The sequence below is a fragment of the Ipomoea nil genome, unplaced genomic scaffold (assembly GCF_001879475.1).
Source record: "Ipomoea nil cultivar Tokyo-kokei standard unplaced genomic scaffold, Asagao_1.1 scaffold0276, whole genome shotgun sequence".
In the NCBI taxonomy this organism is placed as follows: domain Eukaryota; kingdom Viridiplantae; phylum Streptophyta; class Magnoliopsida; order Solanales; family Convolvulaceae; genus Ipomoea; species Ipomoea nil.
The window spans coordinates 3,834,502-3,849,991 of record NW_017616704.1 but is presented as its reverse complement, the minus strand read 5'-3'; the positions used below and the strand labels follow the sequence as shown (position 1 = coordinate 3,849,991).

Genomic DNA, 15,490 nt, shown 5'->3' with positions numbered 1-15,490 from the left:
TCTGCCTATAATTTGTTGGTATTTTTTAGGCTTCTTTGCTGTTGATTGATGTATGTTTGTTCCTTTCTGGGCTTAGCTACGTACATCTGCATACGTAGAAATTAGGTTTTCAGGAGTATATAAATAAATCAAACTAATTTAGGGAAAATCGAAATTAAAACTTACTGCATGTGGGGAAATTGTTTCCTTAAACTGCCGATCGAGTTTAAGCTTCAAAAGTAGACGATTTGATTCCAGTTCTTCCGATTTCTGGGTTTCGATTTTTGGAGTATTTCATCTTGGACTAGGGGTTTTCATGGTTTAGAGGATGAAGCTTGAAGGATTGAAGAGAGTAGAGGTAGTTGGCTTATATTTCGTGAATCATTTATGGTTGGTGGGATGAGCGAATTGTACTGTTGTCGCGAAGGAGAGGATGAATCGCGACATTTTTGGTGAATGGCGAATGAGGAGACAGAGCGAGGGAGAGGGATGTGGAGCGATGGAATTCTGGGGTTATTGTTTGGGTTGGGTAATAACGGATTAGATATGTGGGTTTGGGTAGGTTTTGGGTTGGGTTGTTTAGTTGGGTTTCGGCCCATTTTTTTTTTAGTTTTTTTTTTTAATTATTACTATTATTATCAATATTATTATTATTATTATTATTATTATTATTGTTATTATTATTATTATTATTGTTGTTGTTGTTGTTGTTGTTTTTGTTGTTGTTATTATTATTGTTGTTGTTGTTATTATTATTATTATTATTATTATTATTATTATTATTATTATTATTATTCCTTAATTTGTTGTATTGACTAGTAGTATTGCGTTATTAATATTCATAATATTGTTATTTTTTTTGAAAATATTTAAATATTTTTTATCATTATTGATATTAATATTACTTTTTTTTTGTTATTCTTATGTTCTAATGTGTGAATTCTTTTTTTTTTTGTTAATATATTTATTAAATATGTGATTTTTTTATTGAGTTGCCTTCAATGTATTTGTATTTATAAATTGTTCATCTCGATATTTGCGTTGACTTTATAATAATAATATATTTTAAAGCATTTTTACACTTTTTTCCTTTTTTCCAATTAAATATTACGTTAAATAATGTTACAAGTAATGATTTTGTCTATTTCATATAATGAATTTGAAATTATTTTTAAATTTTCCATTTTGGGAATCAATAAATTATTGACAATTTCATCTTGGATTTTTGTTAGAGAATGTGGATAGTGTAACTCCTGAGCAGATCAGAACACGAAGGATCAATCGGTTTGGGATTCATGCACATAAATCATGCTTTGTGGGGGTCTTTGAAAATTCTCTTTATACGCCTTTGAGTGTATTAACAAATTGTAAGTTCCACAGTAATTTTATCACATTTTAAATTAAATCTTGTGTTTTTAAATTTTATAAAATGTATTTTCTTTAATGTAGGCAATCAAATCAATACTACGATATCTTCTAATGTTGAATGCTTGAATAGGCATATTGGTAGTACTAGCACTGAAGCGGGAAATTTATTTTTTTTTCTTTAAAAATGTTATATTAAATGTTAGGTAAATTTATATTTTGACTTGATTTGTTTGGTGTGTAATCATACAGTCGACATTGTTGATAATTCTAAAATCATATTGAATATTCCAAGTGTTTCAAGGCGAAGGAAAACAAATGTAACTGATGCAGGTATTTTTTGCATTTTTTCCCTAATTTTTCGTTATAATATATTGCTTTATTTTATTCTTATAGTAGTATATTCAACTAACAATAGGACAATCAATTATATGTAGACAACCTATCCAAAATAAGCGAAAATCTATTGTATGACCATTAATTGTATATAAATTCTTAAATTATTGTATACCTTTGGTAGCTTAAAGTTTTCAAAAAGTTCATTTATCTATATATGTACATTTTTTTGTGAACATTTTTTTTTGTAGGTGTGTATTTAGACAATCGGGATCCGAATTTTAAGTGTCAACATTGTGATGCATTGTTTTGATATGATGAGAGATTAAAGAGTGTAAGGGTGAATAGTTTGCCTAAGTATTCTATATGTTGTGGTAACGGAAAAATTAAGTTGGCACCTATCATTCCTCCGCCTAAGTTGATATCTGATTTGTTTTTTAGTGGCGATCGTAGAAGTAAAAATTTCTTGCAGAATATACGATCTTACAATAATATGTTCAGTTTTACATCAATGGGTGGTCGAATTGATAAACAAGTAAATTCTGGATCATCTCCACCAATCTATCGTTTGAACGGTCAGAATTTTCATTTGATGGGGAGTTTATTACCCACTGAAGGTAATTCAGCCAAATTCGCACAGCTATACATTCATGACTCTGCAAATGAAGTTATGAATTGAATTAGTGCTGTCAGGTATGTATACTAATTGTTTTCTATGTTTTTATAATATATTTGTTTGATCAATTTCTCAAATTCATTTTACTTTGCAAATTTTATAATTTTAAAAGAATGAAAGTGATGTACAAGACTTACACCCTCAAATTGTTGCTGATATTCAAGCTGTTTTAGATGAGTGCAATGTTTTGGTTAAGTCATTTCGAATGGCGAAAGAAGAAATCCAGTCAAATCCAAGAGTAGAAGTTAAAATGAAGTTGATTGGGAAGCGTAGCACAGATGCCCGTACATATAATTTGCCCACAGTTTCTGAAGTTGCTGCACTTATTGTTGGGGACTTGGATGCGCATCTCGGTGAGCGAGATATATTAGTGGAAACAAAGTCTGGATTGTTGAAGAGGATTAGTGAGCTCAATCCAACTTATCTTCCATTACAGTATCCACTGTTGTTTCCATATGGTGAAGATGGTTATAGGGAGGATATTGGCTTCAACATTGTTCGAGTAGTTGAAAATGGATCTAGACACCGTATTTCACCTCGCGAGTATCTTGCTTTTCGTATTCATGAGCGTTCATCAGAAGTTTCAACAATTTTATATGCTCGGAGATTATTTCAACAATTTTGGTTGATGGTTACACCATGGTTGAAACTGGTCGATTATTGTATATTCGCACCAATCAAAAATCTTTAAGGTGTGGAGCTTATCAGGGATTGTCTGATGCATTAACAAGAGGTGATATTGAGCCTGGTCGTCATGGTAAACGAGTTATTCTTCCTTCTGGCTTTACTGGAGGTGCTAGGTATATGATTCAGAACTATCAAGATGCTTTGGCAATTTGTGGATGGATTGTTTATCCTAATTTATTTATTACATTTACATGTAATCCAAAGTGGCCTGAAATAGAGAGGTATTTGGGAGAGCGACATTTGAGTGCTGTTGATCGGCCTGATATCATATGTCGGTTATTTAAAATGAAATTGGATGCGTTGATCAAGGAGATCCGTTCTGGATTAGTTTTTGGTAATGTAACTGCAGGTACGTATTTTTCTTTTCCTATATATACATGAAAATCATTCTTATCTTATTTCTAATTTCTGTTTTAATACTTCTTTATGTAGTTATTTATACTGTTGAGTTCCAAAAAAGAGGACTTCCGCATGCCCATATATTGATATTTCTGAGTCAAGAAGATGGTCGAGCTTTATGTCAAAATATTGATACTATAATTTCAGCTGAAATTCCAGACAAGGAAGTAGATAGTGAGTATTATAGGGTTGTTGAGGAGTTTATGATTCATGGTCCTTGTGGTCATCTTAGGAAGAATTCTCCGTGTATGGTTAATGGTCGTTGTTCTAAACATTTTCCAAAGAAGTTTGTAGACTCTTCAAATTTTGATCAAGATGGTTATCCAATTTATAGACGAAGAGATGATGGAAGGTTTGTTAAGAAAAATGGAATTGAGCTGGATAACAGATTTGTTGTACCACATAACAAATATTTGTTGCTTAAATATAGAGCACATATCAATATTGAGTGGTGTAACCAGTCCCGTTCTATCAAGTACTTATTTAAGTATGTCAACAAGGGGCATGATCGAGTTACAGCTCATTTCTACAAAAGTTCTGATGATTTAGAGAAAGGCCAAATTGTAGATGAGATATCTATGTTCTATGATTGTCGTTACATATCTGCTTGCGAAGGAACATGGCGTTTATTCGGATTTGACATTCAATTCAGAGTTCCTGCAGTTGAGAGATTGAGTTTCCATTTGCCTAATCAACAATTAGTTGTTTATGGCGATGATGATTGTGTTGATAATATTTTGAGTCGCCCGAGTGTTGGAGAAAGTATGTTTTTAGCTTGGTTTGAAGCTAATAAAAAGTTTCCCGAAGCTAAAGAGTTAACTTATGGTCAGATGCCCAACAAATTTGTTTGGAAAAAGGATGTTAGAGAGTGGCATCTTAGACGTAAGGGGTTTGCCATTGGACGTATGTTTTTTGTTCCTCCAGGTTCTGGTGAAATTTATTATCTAAGGTGTTTGTTGAACTTGGTTCGTGGTGCAACATGTTATAAAGATCTTCGTATTGTTGAGGGGGTGCAGTATAGTTCGTTTCGAGATGCATGCTATGCTCGTGGTTTATTAGCAGATGACAAGGAATATGTTGATGCGATTAATGAAGCAAGTAAATGGGCATCTGCAACTTCTATGAGGAGACTATTTATTACTATGCTTACTTCAAACGTTCTTATTCGACCAGAAGTTGTTTGGGAGGTAGTATGGATATTCTTAGCTGAAGATGCGGAGTTCAACCAGCGGAAACTACTAGATAAACCAGGTTTTTTTATTTATATTCTTTCTAAGGATTCAAAATACATACATTTTATTTACATGATTGTTCTATATTGGATCATCTGATATAAGTAACATTTAGATCTTATTTCCTTTTTTAGGTTTAATCCTCACAGATGAAGAAAAGGCAGACTATGCTTTGGTGGAAATTGAAAAGCTTTTACGATTTGGAAAAAGTATTTCTTGCTTTCCCTCTATGCCTCTGCCAAATATGAGTTCCTCATCTTCTCATGGAAATCAGTTGTTAGATGAAGAATTGTCATATGATTGTGATGCTCTTAAAGTTGAACATGATAATTTGGTCGAGAAATTGACAGATGAACATAGGCATGTTTATGACATAGTTCTTAGTGATGTTGCGAATGCTGGGGGTGGTTTATTTTTTGTTTATGGGTACGGAGGAACTGGTAAAACCTTTGTTTGGAAAACACTATCAGCTGTTTTGCGTTCTGAGGGTCACATCGTCTTAACTGTCGCCTCGAGTGGTATTGCTTCTCTACTTTTGCCAGGTGGTCGAACTGCTCATTCCTGATTTGCTATACCTATTAATATAACTGGAGATTCTACATGTAACATCTCTCAAGGGAGTGACTTGGCTAATCTAATTATAAACTCCAAACTAATTATTTGGGATGAAGCTCCGATGATGCATAAACACTGCTTTGAGGCTTTAGACCGAACTATGAGAAATTTATTACGGTTTGTGAATCCTTTGAGCACAGAGATGACATTTGGAGGAAAAACGGTGGTTCTTGGTGGTGATTTTCGACAAATACTGCCTGTGATTCCTAAGGGAACAAGACAAGATATTGTTGGAGCAAGCATCAATTCTTCTTATCTCTAGCAAAATTGTAAGGTTCTAAGATTGACTAAGAATTTGAGACTACAAAGATTGGGCAATGATGACAGTGCTGAACATATCAATTCGTTTTCGAAGTGGATAGCTGGTATAGGTGATGGTTTGATTGGTGGTCCAAATGATGGGTGTGCAGTAATAAATATTCCGGAACAAAATGTATTGCGGCCACATGGAGATTCGATATCAGCTATAGTAAATAGTACATTCCCGGAATTTTGCTCAGGTAATTTTGATATGGAATCTCTTAATGGTCGAGCTATTTTGGCTCCAACTTTGGATTTAGTGCATGAAATCAATGATTACATGAGTGGCTTGAATCCGACAGCTATTAGAACTTACTTCAGTTCTGATTCTGTTTGTCAATTAGATTCTGGTGTTGACACTTTAGCTGGTTTACATACAACAGAGTTTCTTAACACGTTGAAATGCTCGGGTATTCCAAATCATTGCCTTATGTTGCAAGTTGGATCTCCAGTTATGTTGTTGCGCAATATTGACTACACTCTTGGCTTGTGTAATGGTATGCGATTAGTCATTACTAAATTGGGAGATCATGTTGTTGAAGCGAAAGTGATGTCAGGAAGTAGTATGGGTACACGAGTTTTAATTCCAAGATTGTCATTGACACCGTCTGATCCTCGATTGCCATTTAAGTTCCAAAGGAGGCAATTTCCTTTAATGTTGTCATATGCAATGACAATAAATAAGAGTCAAGGACAAAGTCTTACAAATGTTGGCTTACTTCTGAAAAAACCTGTTTTTGTGCATGGACAATTGTATGTGACTTTGTCTAGAGTTGACAATCCAAATGGTCTTAAAGTGGTTGTTTTGAGTGAGAATGGGGAGTATTCTTCTTCAACGGTAAATGTTGTATATCACGAGGTTTTTAAAAATTTGTAATTTAGTATATATAATTATTCCAATGTATTTGACTTTTTTATATCTACTATTGTTTTTAACCTTTTTGTACTGCATATTTCACATTTTTATAATGCAGATTTGTATGTATATTTTTATTTCAAATGTTATTTATAATGTAGTTTAATTTTTATCCCGTACATCGCACGGGTGCAATACTAGTTTCACCTAAAAGGAAATAGATTTCGTCCAAAGGTCAATGGTTTATTGCAACAAAGGGAGAGATGACAATTTTTAGACACCTACCATTCAGCTTTATATACAGAAAGATCACAAGAAAAAGGAAACCCAAACATGGAATGCTTGCTTCTTGGGGGTCTGGCCAGGGTTATTATTTACAATACCCTACATAAACAAGGCAAAAAAATATGCTAAATACAATCATCTCTTCACAGTAATATTCATTAGACACTGAAAATCTGAAATTAGTATTTCCCAAGAAGAAATAATAACCATATACCAATTCTCATCACTAATACAGAATTACTTGCCAGCTAAAAAAGCAAAATGAAAACAGAGTACAACAAACTCTGTTGGAAAACTGGAGTACAGAACCATTCAACATAACCAGATAAAAGTTTCTTTAAACTATGTTTGTTGGGTGTTTAATGTTAAACACCCTTCAAAAATAAGAGTATGCCATTGATTGTAACGAACACACGGTATTCTTTAGTAAAAGGCGAAAGAATAGTTCGCTCTGTGTTCATTACATGGCTGCTTGAGTTTCAAAAGGTGTTCTGTATATGCATTTATATGAGACCGGACCACTAGCGTTTATGTTGTTTCTTCGATGTGGGAGAGGTTGTGCGCTGGTTGCAGGTTTCCTTGTTATCATTCAAGTCTTTCCATTCACTGTAATGGGACATGGCTTTAATTTGTTCACGATAGAACGGGCAGATCAGAGGAGATCAGACATGATTATTCCAGTCTTTCCAGAGCTTATCTTTCCTTGCTTAATTGACATAAATTCCAGCAAATCATCATCAGTAGTTTGCTCTTTTGTTCGTTGTTGAGGGCTTTATAAACTGCTTGCTATTCTTAAGCTTTAGCCATTTGCAAAGATGGATGTATATTACGCCAACCATACATTACTACTTATCGCAGTATGATATCAATTTGTCAAATTATTAGGAATTATAGATTTTGATGATATTAATTGATCTATTTTAGAGACTGACTTTTCAAAATTTGCATTGTAACAGTCCTTCTGTTTGAACTTTGTATATACCAAAATTAGGAATTAGTCGTTGCAAGGCGTTGTAACCAAAAGTTACCTACCCAAAAATTTGTTGTTGATAGTGTATACTATCGGCAGACCTTATTCTTTCCCATATGATCGGTAGACCCTAGTGACAAACATCATCAGCAAACCCGATCAACATATCCTAATTCCGATCCCTTGGAATTTATGTCAACAAAAGGTAGACCAATCAATTCTGGTGTTAAGGTCTTCTGATAGATGTTTTCCCATCTTACTATAAAAGAATCAACAAAAGTACAGTACTCGAGTCATGACTCAGTAGACTTTTGTGAAACATATACTAGATCGACTAGCAGACATACTTTAGACAGAGTCATTCATTTCACTTGAAAGGAAATAGATTTTACCCAAAAGTCAATGATGTGTTGCGAAAAAACAAGAGATGATATATAGCTTTTGGACACCTACCATCTCAGAAGGTGCATGTCAACATAAATATTTCAAACGTTCGAATTTCTGGTCCCCTTAACTTTATATATAGGGGACTTCTTCAAGCATAGAGTGTCTAAAGCTATGAACTCAATGCAAAATCTTAGTCAAGTACAAAGAAGACAAGCAGTGAAGAACGTGCAGCTTAGTGTCTAAAGCTATGTGAAGGATTGCAAAAGGAGTTTAGCAAGTAAACTTGTTGCGTGCCTGTAACCAACAAATCATATTCCAAATAATGATAAAACATGATTTTGAAAATTAAGAATCGAACCATACATTACTACTTAGTACTTATCATAGTAGGATATTATTTTATGCATAACTAGCAAGTATATTTTTAAATATTTTATTTAAACTATTTTGTCACTATAATTTTTTTATTCCTTATAACATTTTTTAAAGAAAATTATAAATAGTAAGAATCAATAGAAATCATTGGAACTTTGCAAGTATATATTTGAAAGTCACTAAAAATCTATTAAAATTTACCATTTAAAAATCCTTTAAAACTTTGCACTAGGATAATTAATAATGAAGAGAACAAGAGTTTAAAACTAATGGGAAAGTTACAGCAGTTATGCTTCCCCATGTCACTAGTAGTTGCGCCCGTACGATGCACGACCATGTTATTATGCCGAAATATATTAAAAATTGTTTTATTCATGATATATGGTCAATAAGGTTATAGACGTCACAAATACACAAAATAAAATATTTCATTATATAATAATGAAACAACAATTACAAATTATTAAAGATTTCTTTATAAACTACATTTTGAGTCTTATTTAAAAGACCTCTAGACTCCCCACTTATTAAGACCTTAAGACCATTTGGATTACTGACCCGAGAAACTGCAACATACAATTGGCCATGATTAAAAACATGTTTTTTTCAGTAACAAACCAACATGTGAAAGCATCTGACCTTGACTTTTGTTGATTGTCATTGCATATGATAACATCAGTGGGAACTGCTTTCTTTGAAACTTGAATGGAAGTCTTGGGTCTGAAGGAGTCAAAGATAGTCTCGGTATCAAAACCTTTGTACTTGCGTTATTCCCAGCTATGATTTTTCCCTCAATAACATGATTTCCCAATTGTGTTACTATTAACCTTGTACCATTGCACAACCCCATCGAGTGATCTATATTTCTCAACAGCATAACTGGAGTTCCAACTTTCAGCGTTAGAGAGTGGTTTGGTACACCTGAACACCTCAAGCTATTTAAAAATTCTGTTGTGTGTACTTGAGATTGCATATCAAAGTTTGACTCCGCCTTGCAAACAGAATCACAACTCAAGTATGTCATTGAAGCAGCTTGATTAATACCATTCATGTATTCATTGACCTCAACAACAACATCTAATGTTGGAGCTAATATAGCTCTATTCTCCAGTTGTCTTTCATCCATGTTCCCAGAACGGTATTCAAGAAATGTGCTTTCAACAATTTGTCTAATAGGATCAACCTCGTTTTCTAATACAATTGAAGACGATATCATTATATTGCAATCAACAACATTGTCTTCACCAAGATTACCATAACCTAAATTCGCAATCCATTTGGCAAAACTATCTAACTTCTCAACATCGTCTTCATTAGTAAGACCTCGCAATCTTAAATTCTTGGTTAGACGAAGAACTTCACAATTATTCCACAGGTAAGATGAATTAATACTGGCTTGCACTATATCTTGTCTAGTACCTTTTGGAATAACGGGTAGAATTTGTCTAAAGTCTCCACCCAACACCACTGTTTTCCCGCCAAATGTCATTGTTGAGCTCCTTGAATTCTTGAAACGCATTAAATCTCTCATTGTTCGGTCCAATGCTTCAAAACAATGTTTGTGCATAATCGGAGCTTCATCCCAAATTATTAGTTTGCATTTGATTATCAATTCAGCAAGTGGACTGCCTTGCTTGATGTTGCAAGTGGAATCTTCATTAACAGCAATTGGTATAGCAAACCTGGAGTGTGCAGTCCTACCACCAGGTAGCAGCAATGAAGCTATACCGCTTGATGCTACATTTAGAACTATCTCGCCCTTGGACCGTACAGCTGCTGAAATTGTCTTCCACAAAAATGTTTTTCCTGTCCCACCATAACCATAAACGAAATACATTCCACCTTTCTCAGTTTCAACATCTGCCATCACCTTATTGTATATGACTAACTGTTCATCAGTTAGTTTCGGATGCAACGAATTATGTTGATGCAATAGAGCTTCCCTATCATATGACATCTCCTCGAACAACAACCTGTTACCAGAAAACCAATCGTTGTTTTCATCTGGCATTGGCATAGGTGGATAATCTGATAGAGATTTGTTCCAAGCATTCAACAACTTCTCCATTTCAAGCAACGCAAAATTTTTTTTTTTTTTTTTTTTTGAGATTCATTTAGACTTAAATCTACAAAATAAGAATAAAAAAAACGTAAGATGTAATGGTTTAAAAAATTGATATGAATAATTAATAATATAACAATAAATGTTACCTGAGACTGAGAGGTTCCTTCTAGAAATATATTGAGCATCATCTGATAAGTATTGTCAAACCATCTCCCTAACATTTTCTAGCTTGGACATTGAATTGGATGTCAAAAGTGTAACAAACAACTTACGTAGCGAATGGGCTAAAGACCAAGTTGCTGCCTCAGTGATTGCATCAACATACTCTTTATCATCTTCGATTAATCCGCGTGCATAACATGCATCTCTAAATGAATTGTATTGAACACCATCTACTTGTTTAATCTTATCAAATGAAGTCGGTCCACGAACTATATTAAGTAAACATCTAAGATAAAAAATCTCACCAGTATTTGGTGGCACATAAAAGATTCGACCAATTGCCCAATTTCTTTGCCTAGGTTGTCATTCTCTTTTATCATTCTTCCAAACAAATTTGGTTGGCATCTGTGAATAAGTCAATTGTCTTCCTGCCGCGTATTTTTTATTAGCGTCAAACCAGGCCGTAAACATGCTTTGAGCTACTGTCGGTCGATTTACAACATCATTGACCAAATCGTCGTCATGAGATATTATTGATTGCTCATTGGGGAGATGAAAACTCAAGCGCTCAACAGATGGATTCCTAAATTGTATGTCAAACGCAAAAATCCTCCACGCGGCCTCAGGGGGTGAAATATATCTACAGTCATAGTACATCTTGATTTCATCTATAATCTTTCCAGTAGATTCTTCCACCCCACTATTGTAGAATTCAGCTGTGACTCTATCATTACCCTTGTTGACGTACTTGAATAAGTACTTTATTGACCTAGATTGGTTGCACCACTCCACATTAATATGAGCCCTATACTTCATAAGCAAATGTCTATTGTGTGGAACAACATATCTAATATCAAGGTCAATCCCATTCTTCTGTACTGTACGACCATTATCTCTACGCCGATATATTGGATATCCATCAAAATCCACTGTTGAGTTTTCAACAAATTTTTTGGGGAAGAATTTAGAGCACATACCATTTAGCATGCAAGGTGAATTCTTCCTAACTGCACCACATGGATCGTGAATCATAAATTCTTCTACAGCTTTATAATACTTAGATTCGCACAATTGACTTGGAATCTCGGCAGATATGATCATGTCAATATCTTTAGGATTAGGGTAAGGGTTACTCTTGCTCAAGAATATCAAAATGTGAGCATGTGGCAATCCCCTTTTTTGAAATTCAATGGTGTAAATTACTGCAAAAAACAAACAATGTGAAATTAGACCTTTAAAATTGTTAATTATTTAAAAGATATGAAACAACCAAAAATAATCAAATATATTTATGAAATCACATAAATTACCTGCATCTACCACTCCAAAAATTTTCTCTTTCTGAATGTCTTTAATTAGTGCATTTAATTTCATTTTAAACACACGACATACTATATCTGGCCTATCTTCAGCTTTGAGTTTCCTTGGTTGTAAAAATCTTTCAATCTCGAGCCACTTAGGATTACATGTGAATGTAATAAATAGACTTGGATATTAGATCCATCTACAAATTGCCATTGCATCTTGGTAATTTTACACCATATATCTTGCACCTCCGGTAAAACTCGATGGCAAAATTATGCGTTTTCCTTGGGCAGTAGGATCTACTTCACCACGTGTTAACGCATCTATCAAACATTTGTATGATTCACATCGAAGTGACTTTTGATGAGACCTAATATAAACCAAGCGTTCTGATTCTATCATGGTATAAGCATAAACCAAATATTGTTGGAACAACCGTCTAGCATAAAGCAATGTTGACATTTCATTGAACCTATCTTGCAAACGGAATGAGAAATACTCCCTGGGACTAAGTTTACTCATTGCATTTGAACTCCTTCCTTCAAGAGTAGTAAATTGTATGTCGTCTCTGTATCCGTCTTCACCATAAGGAAAGAGTAGTGGGTACTGCAGTGGGAGATATGCCGGATTTAATTCAATTATTCTTTGAAAATGTCCAGCTTTAGACTCCACCAATATATCTCTTTCTCCTATGTTTGGATCTAAATCACCAACAATCAATGCCGCCACCTCTCCAACCTGTGGCAAGTTATATGTTCTTGCATCCTTGTTCCTCTTACCGATGAGTTTGATTTTAATATCAGCTCTATGGTTACTTTCCATCTCTATTTTGGCCATTCTAAAACTCTGAACCAAAACATTAATTTCATCCAGTGCATCTTTAATGTCTTTAACAATTTCACGATGGATTGTATTGTTTGACTCATCTTCCCTGTTTGAAATAGAAAAACCCATACAATTTTATAATCTATATTGTTACAAAAATGATTTTAATTTATTTAAATTAAATAAACGTACATAACTTACCCAAGTGCAGTTATACGATTTGTGATCTCATTTTGAGTATCATAAATATACAATTGAGCAAACTTTGGTCTCTCGCCAGATTGTGGGAGCAAACTACCCATTAAGTGAAAATTTTGACCATGTAACCTAAAAGTCGGTGGTGCACTACCATTGTTGACCGTTCTGTCAATTTTTCCCCCCATGGAAGTAAAGCAAAACATATTGTTAAAGCACCGAATGTTCTTTAAGAAATGGGTACTCTTTTGATCTTGGTTAAAGAACAACTGTCTGATTGCCATAGGTGGAATATTAGGATGCGACAACTTTATCTTTCCATGACTGCAACATAGTGAATATTTCGGATTTCGAACACCGCTAGATTTATTAACTCGCTCCTCTAACCAAAACATAGCTCCACAATGATTGCATGAGTACGTTTGATCACCAATATCACTGTAATAATCTAGAAGAAAACAAATGTTATTACTCTTACCTATACTCAAATAATAAAGGTTATTACTCGTACCTATACTCACCATTAACATTTGTAGAGTTTGATGGTGTATCATGGACCACACTATCAAAAGCTGACAACAAATTAAATTGCATTGACGCCTTTGGTGTTGAGCTATTGTAATCCACAACGCATGATCTTGTTGTTTGAACTATAAGATGAAAACAAACGTTATTATTCATAAAGCAATTTATATAAATTCATATTTTTAAAAAGGATTTACTTCATTGCGCAACTTTACCATTTGTTAGATTTGTCAAAGGCCCTCGCCTTTCATTGGACACCATAGGGGTAGTTTCGAGCACGTTAGATTGCGATGTCATTGATTGAGTAATATTTTGTAAAACTATTAGGAAAAAAATTAATTTTAATACACAAACAAAAATTCCAAATATAATATAGTAAATATATATATAGATATATAATTTATAATAGAGAATTGTTTATCAATACCTCCACTTTGTCCACCAAAAAACGGCTTTTATTTTGAGATGTTGAATTAACACATGTAATCTTCTCTCTATCACTTGCCGATTGTATTGCAATTGAACACTCTAAACCAAAAATTTGAAAAAATCTCACATTAATCTCTCTAATATAAATAATGAGAATAAACTGTAATATATCATAGTACCGACAACATTGTTTAAAATAAAAGGACTAACCATCCATCACAGTTACTTTTGGTGTGTTGAATGTTGCATTTTCTGTACAATAAGATAATAAAATAAAGAATTACTAATAAATCTTATGATATAATAAAGAATTAATTACTAATAAAACCAATAAAATACAGATTTACTAATATAATTATTGATGTAAATAAGATTAATTAAATTATTACATTAAATAAACAAATTTACCCAAAAAAAAAAAAAAAACAAAGGCTATATATGTAACATCCCTAATTCAAATACAATAAACACCACACATAAGGTTCCTATATAAATAAGCGTATGTATAATATAAGCATATTAACCATATTTAACCATAACAAATATTAAGAAAATTGAAAAAACAAACAAATCTGTTTTAATACTGATGCTAAAATTCCAAATATAGTAATATAGTAAATATATATAGATATATAACATCTCATACCATTGTATACGCTAAAAGCTTGTTTAGAAAGACCTCCACACTGTGCCCCAGTAAAACGCCTCTTATTTTGAGATGTTTCATTAACAAATGTAAGCTGAGATCTATCATTTGACACTTCGATTGCTATTGAGCACTCTAAACAAAAAAATTACAAAAAGCTAACATTAATATCTCTATAATATAAATATCACTATTAAATGTACTATACCATAATACCGATATTGCAATTAGAAATAAAGGAATTACCAGCAATCGTAGTTAGTTTCGGTGTGTTGAATGTTTCATTTTCCGTACAATCATTTTCTGTCATAAAAACAATAACGATTTTATAACCAATAAGATAAATAAGTATTAATATAATTTTTGATTTAGATTTAAATAATACAATGATTACATAAAATAAACTATTTGACTGAACAAAAAATAAAACATATATGTAACACCATAATTTAAATACAATATTTGAATTACAATAAACACCATATATAAGATTGATTTAACAAAAATGAATAAAATAACCATATTAACCTAATTTATTCCACTGCGTATATAGCTACTAAGAATAAATAAGCATACTATATATTATACACATATATATACATATTATCTACTCCGTAATTTTATATATATATATATATATATATATATATATATATATATATATATATATATATATATAGCAAAAAAAAAAAAAAAAAAGAAGATCGAAGTGTCCACAATCCGATCATCACTCCCACTGTCTACTTACCTCTTCTCTCTACGATGTCTCACTCTATCTCTCTCTATCTATCTCTGTAATCCAGACGTCTTAGGCGTTAATGGCATCTGAATTTTGCATTGCCCTTATCCACGAAACACATTCTTGATCCAATCGCA

The 15,490-nt window shown here is 33.0% G+C and overlaps 4 protein-coding genes across 4 annotated transcripts; 2 read left to right on the top strand and 2 right to left on the bottom strand.

Annotated features, from left to right (window-relative positions):
- Nucleotides 1-435: 435 nt before the first annotated feature.
- Nucleotides 436-5,239, top strand: LOC109155840. Its single transcript, XM_019303511.1, has 9 exons — nucleotides 436-508; nucleotides 1,212-1,346; nucleotides 1,429-1,485; nucleotides 1,597-1,677; nucleotides 2,365-2,373; nucleotides 2,488-2,936; nucleotides 3,065-3,392; nucleotides 3,476-4,693; nucleotides 4,809-5,239. Exons 1-9 carry the CDS (start codon nucleotides 436-438, stop codon nucleotides 5,237-5,239), a joined length of 2,781 nt encoding a protein of 926 aa, XP_019159056.1.
- Nucleotides 5,240-5,431: 192 nt separating this feature from the next.
- On the top strand, nucleotides 5,432-6,466 carry LOC109155832 (ATP-dependent DNA helicase pif1-like). Its single transcript, XM_019303499.1, has 2 exons — nucleotides 5,432-5,488; nucleotides 5,552-6,466. The coding sequence occupies exons 1-2, from the start codon at nucleotides 5,432-5,434 to the stop codon at nucleotides 6,464-6,466; spliced, it is 972 nt and encodes a 323-aa protein (XP_019159044.1).
- A 2,585-nt stretch (nucleotides 6,467-9,051) lies between these two features.
- LOC109155822 (ATP-dependent DNA helicase pif1-like) lies at nucleotides 9,052-10,530 on the bottom strand. The gene has a single exon (XM_019303491.1). It carries the CDS (start codon nucleotides 10,528-10,530, stop codon nucleotides 9,052-9,054), a length of 1,479 nt encoding a protein of 492 aa, XP_019159036.1.
- Nucleotides 10,531-11,052: 522 nt separating this feature from the next.
- LOC109155818 lies at nucleotides 11,053-12,063 on the bottom strand. The gene is made up of 2 exons (XM_019303478.1): nucleotides 12,000-12,063; nucleotides 11,053-11,891 (listed from the first exon to the last, which is right to left on the bottom strand). The coding sequence occupies exons 1-2, from the start codon at nucleotides 12,061-12,063 to the stop codon at nucleotides 11,053-11,055; spliced, it is 903 nt and encodes a 300-aa protein (XP_019159023.1).
- Nucleotides 12,064-15,490: the final 3,427 nt, after the last annotated feature.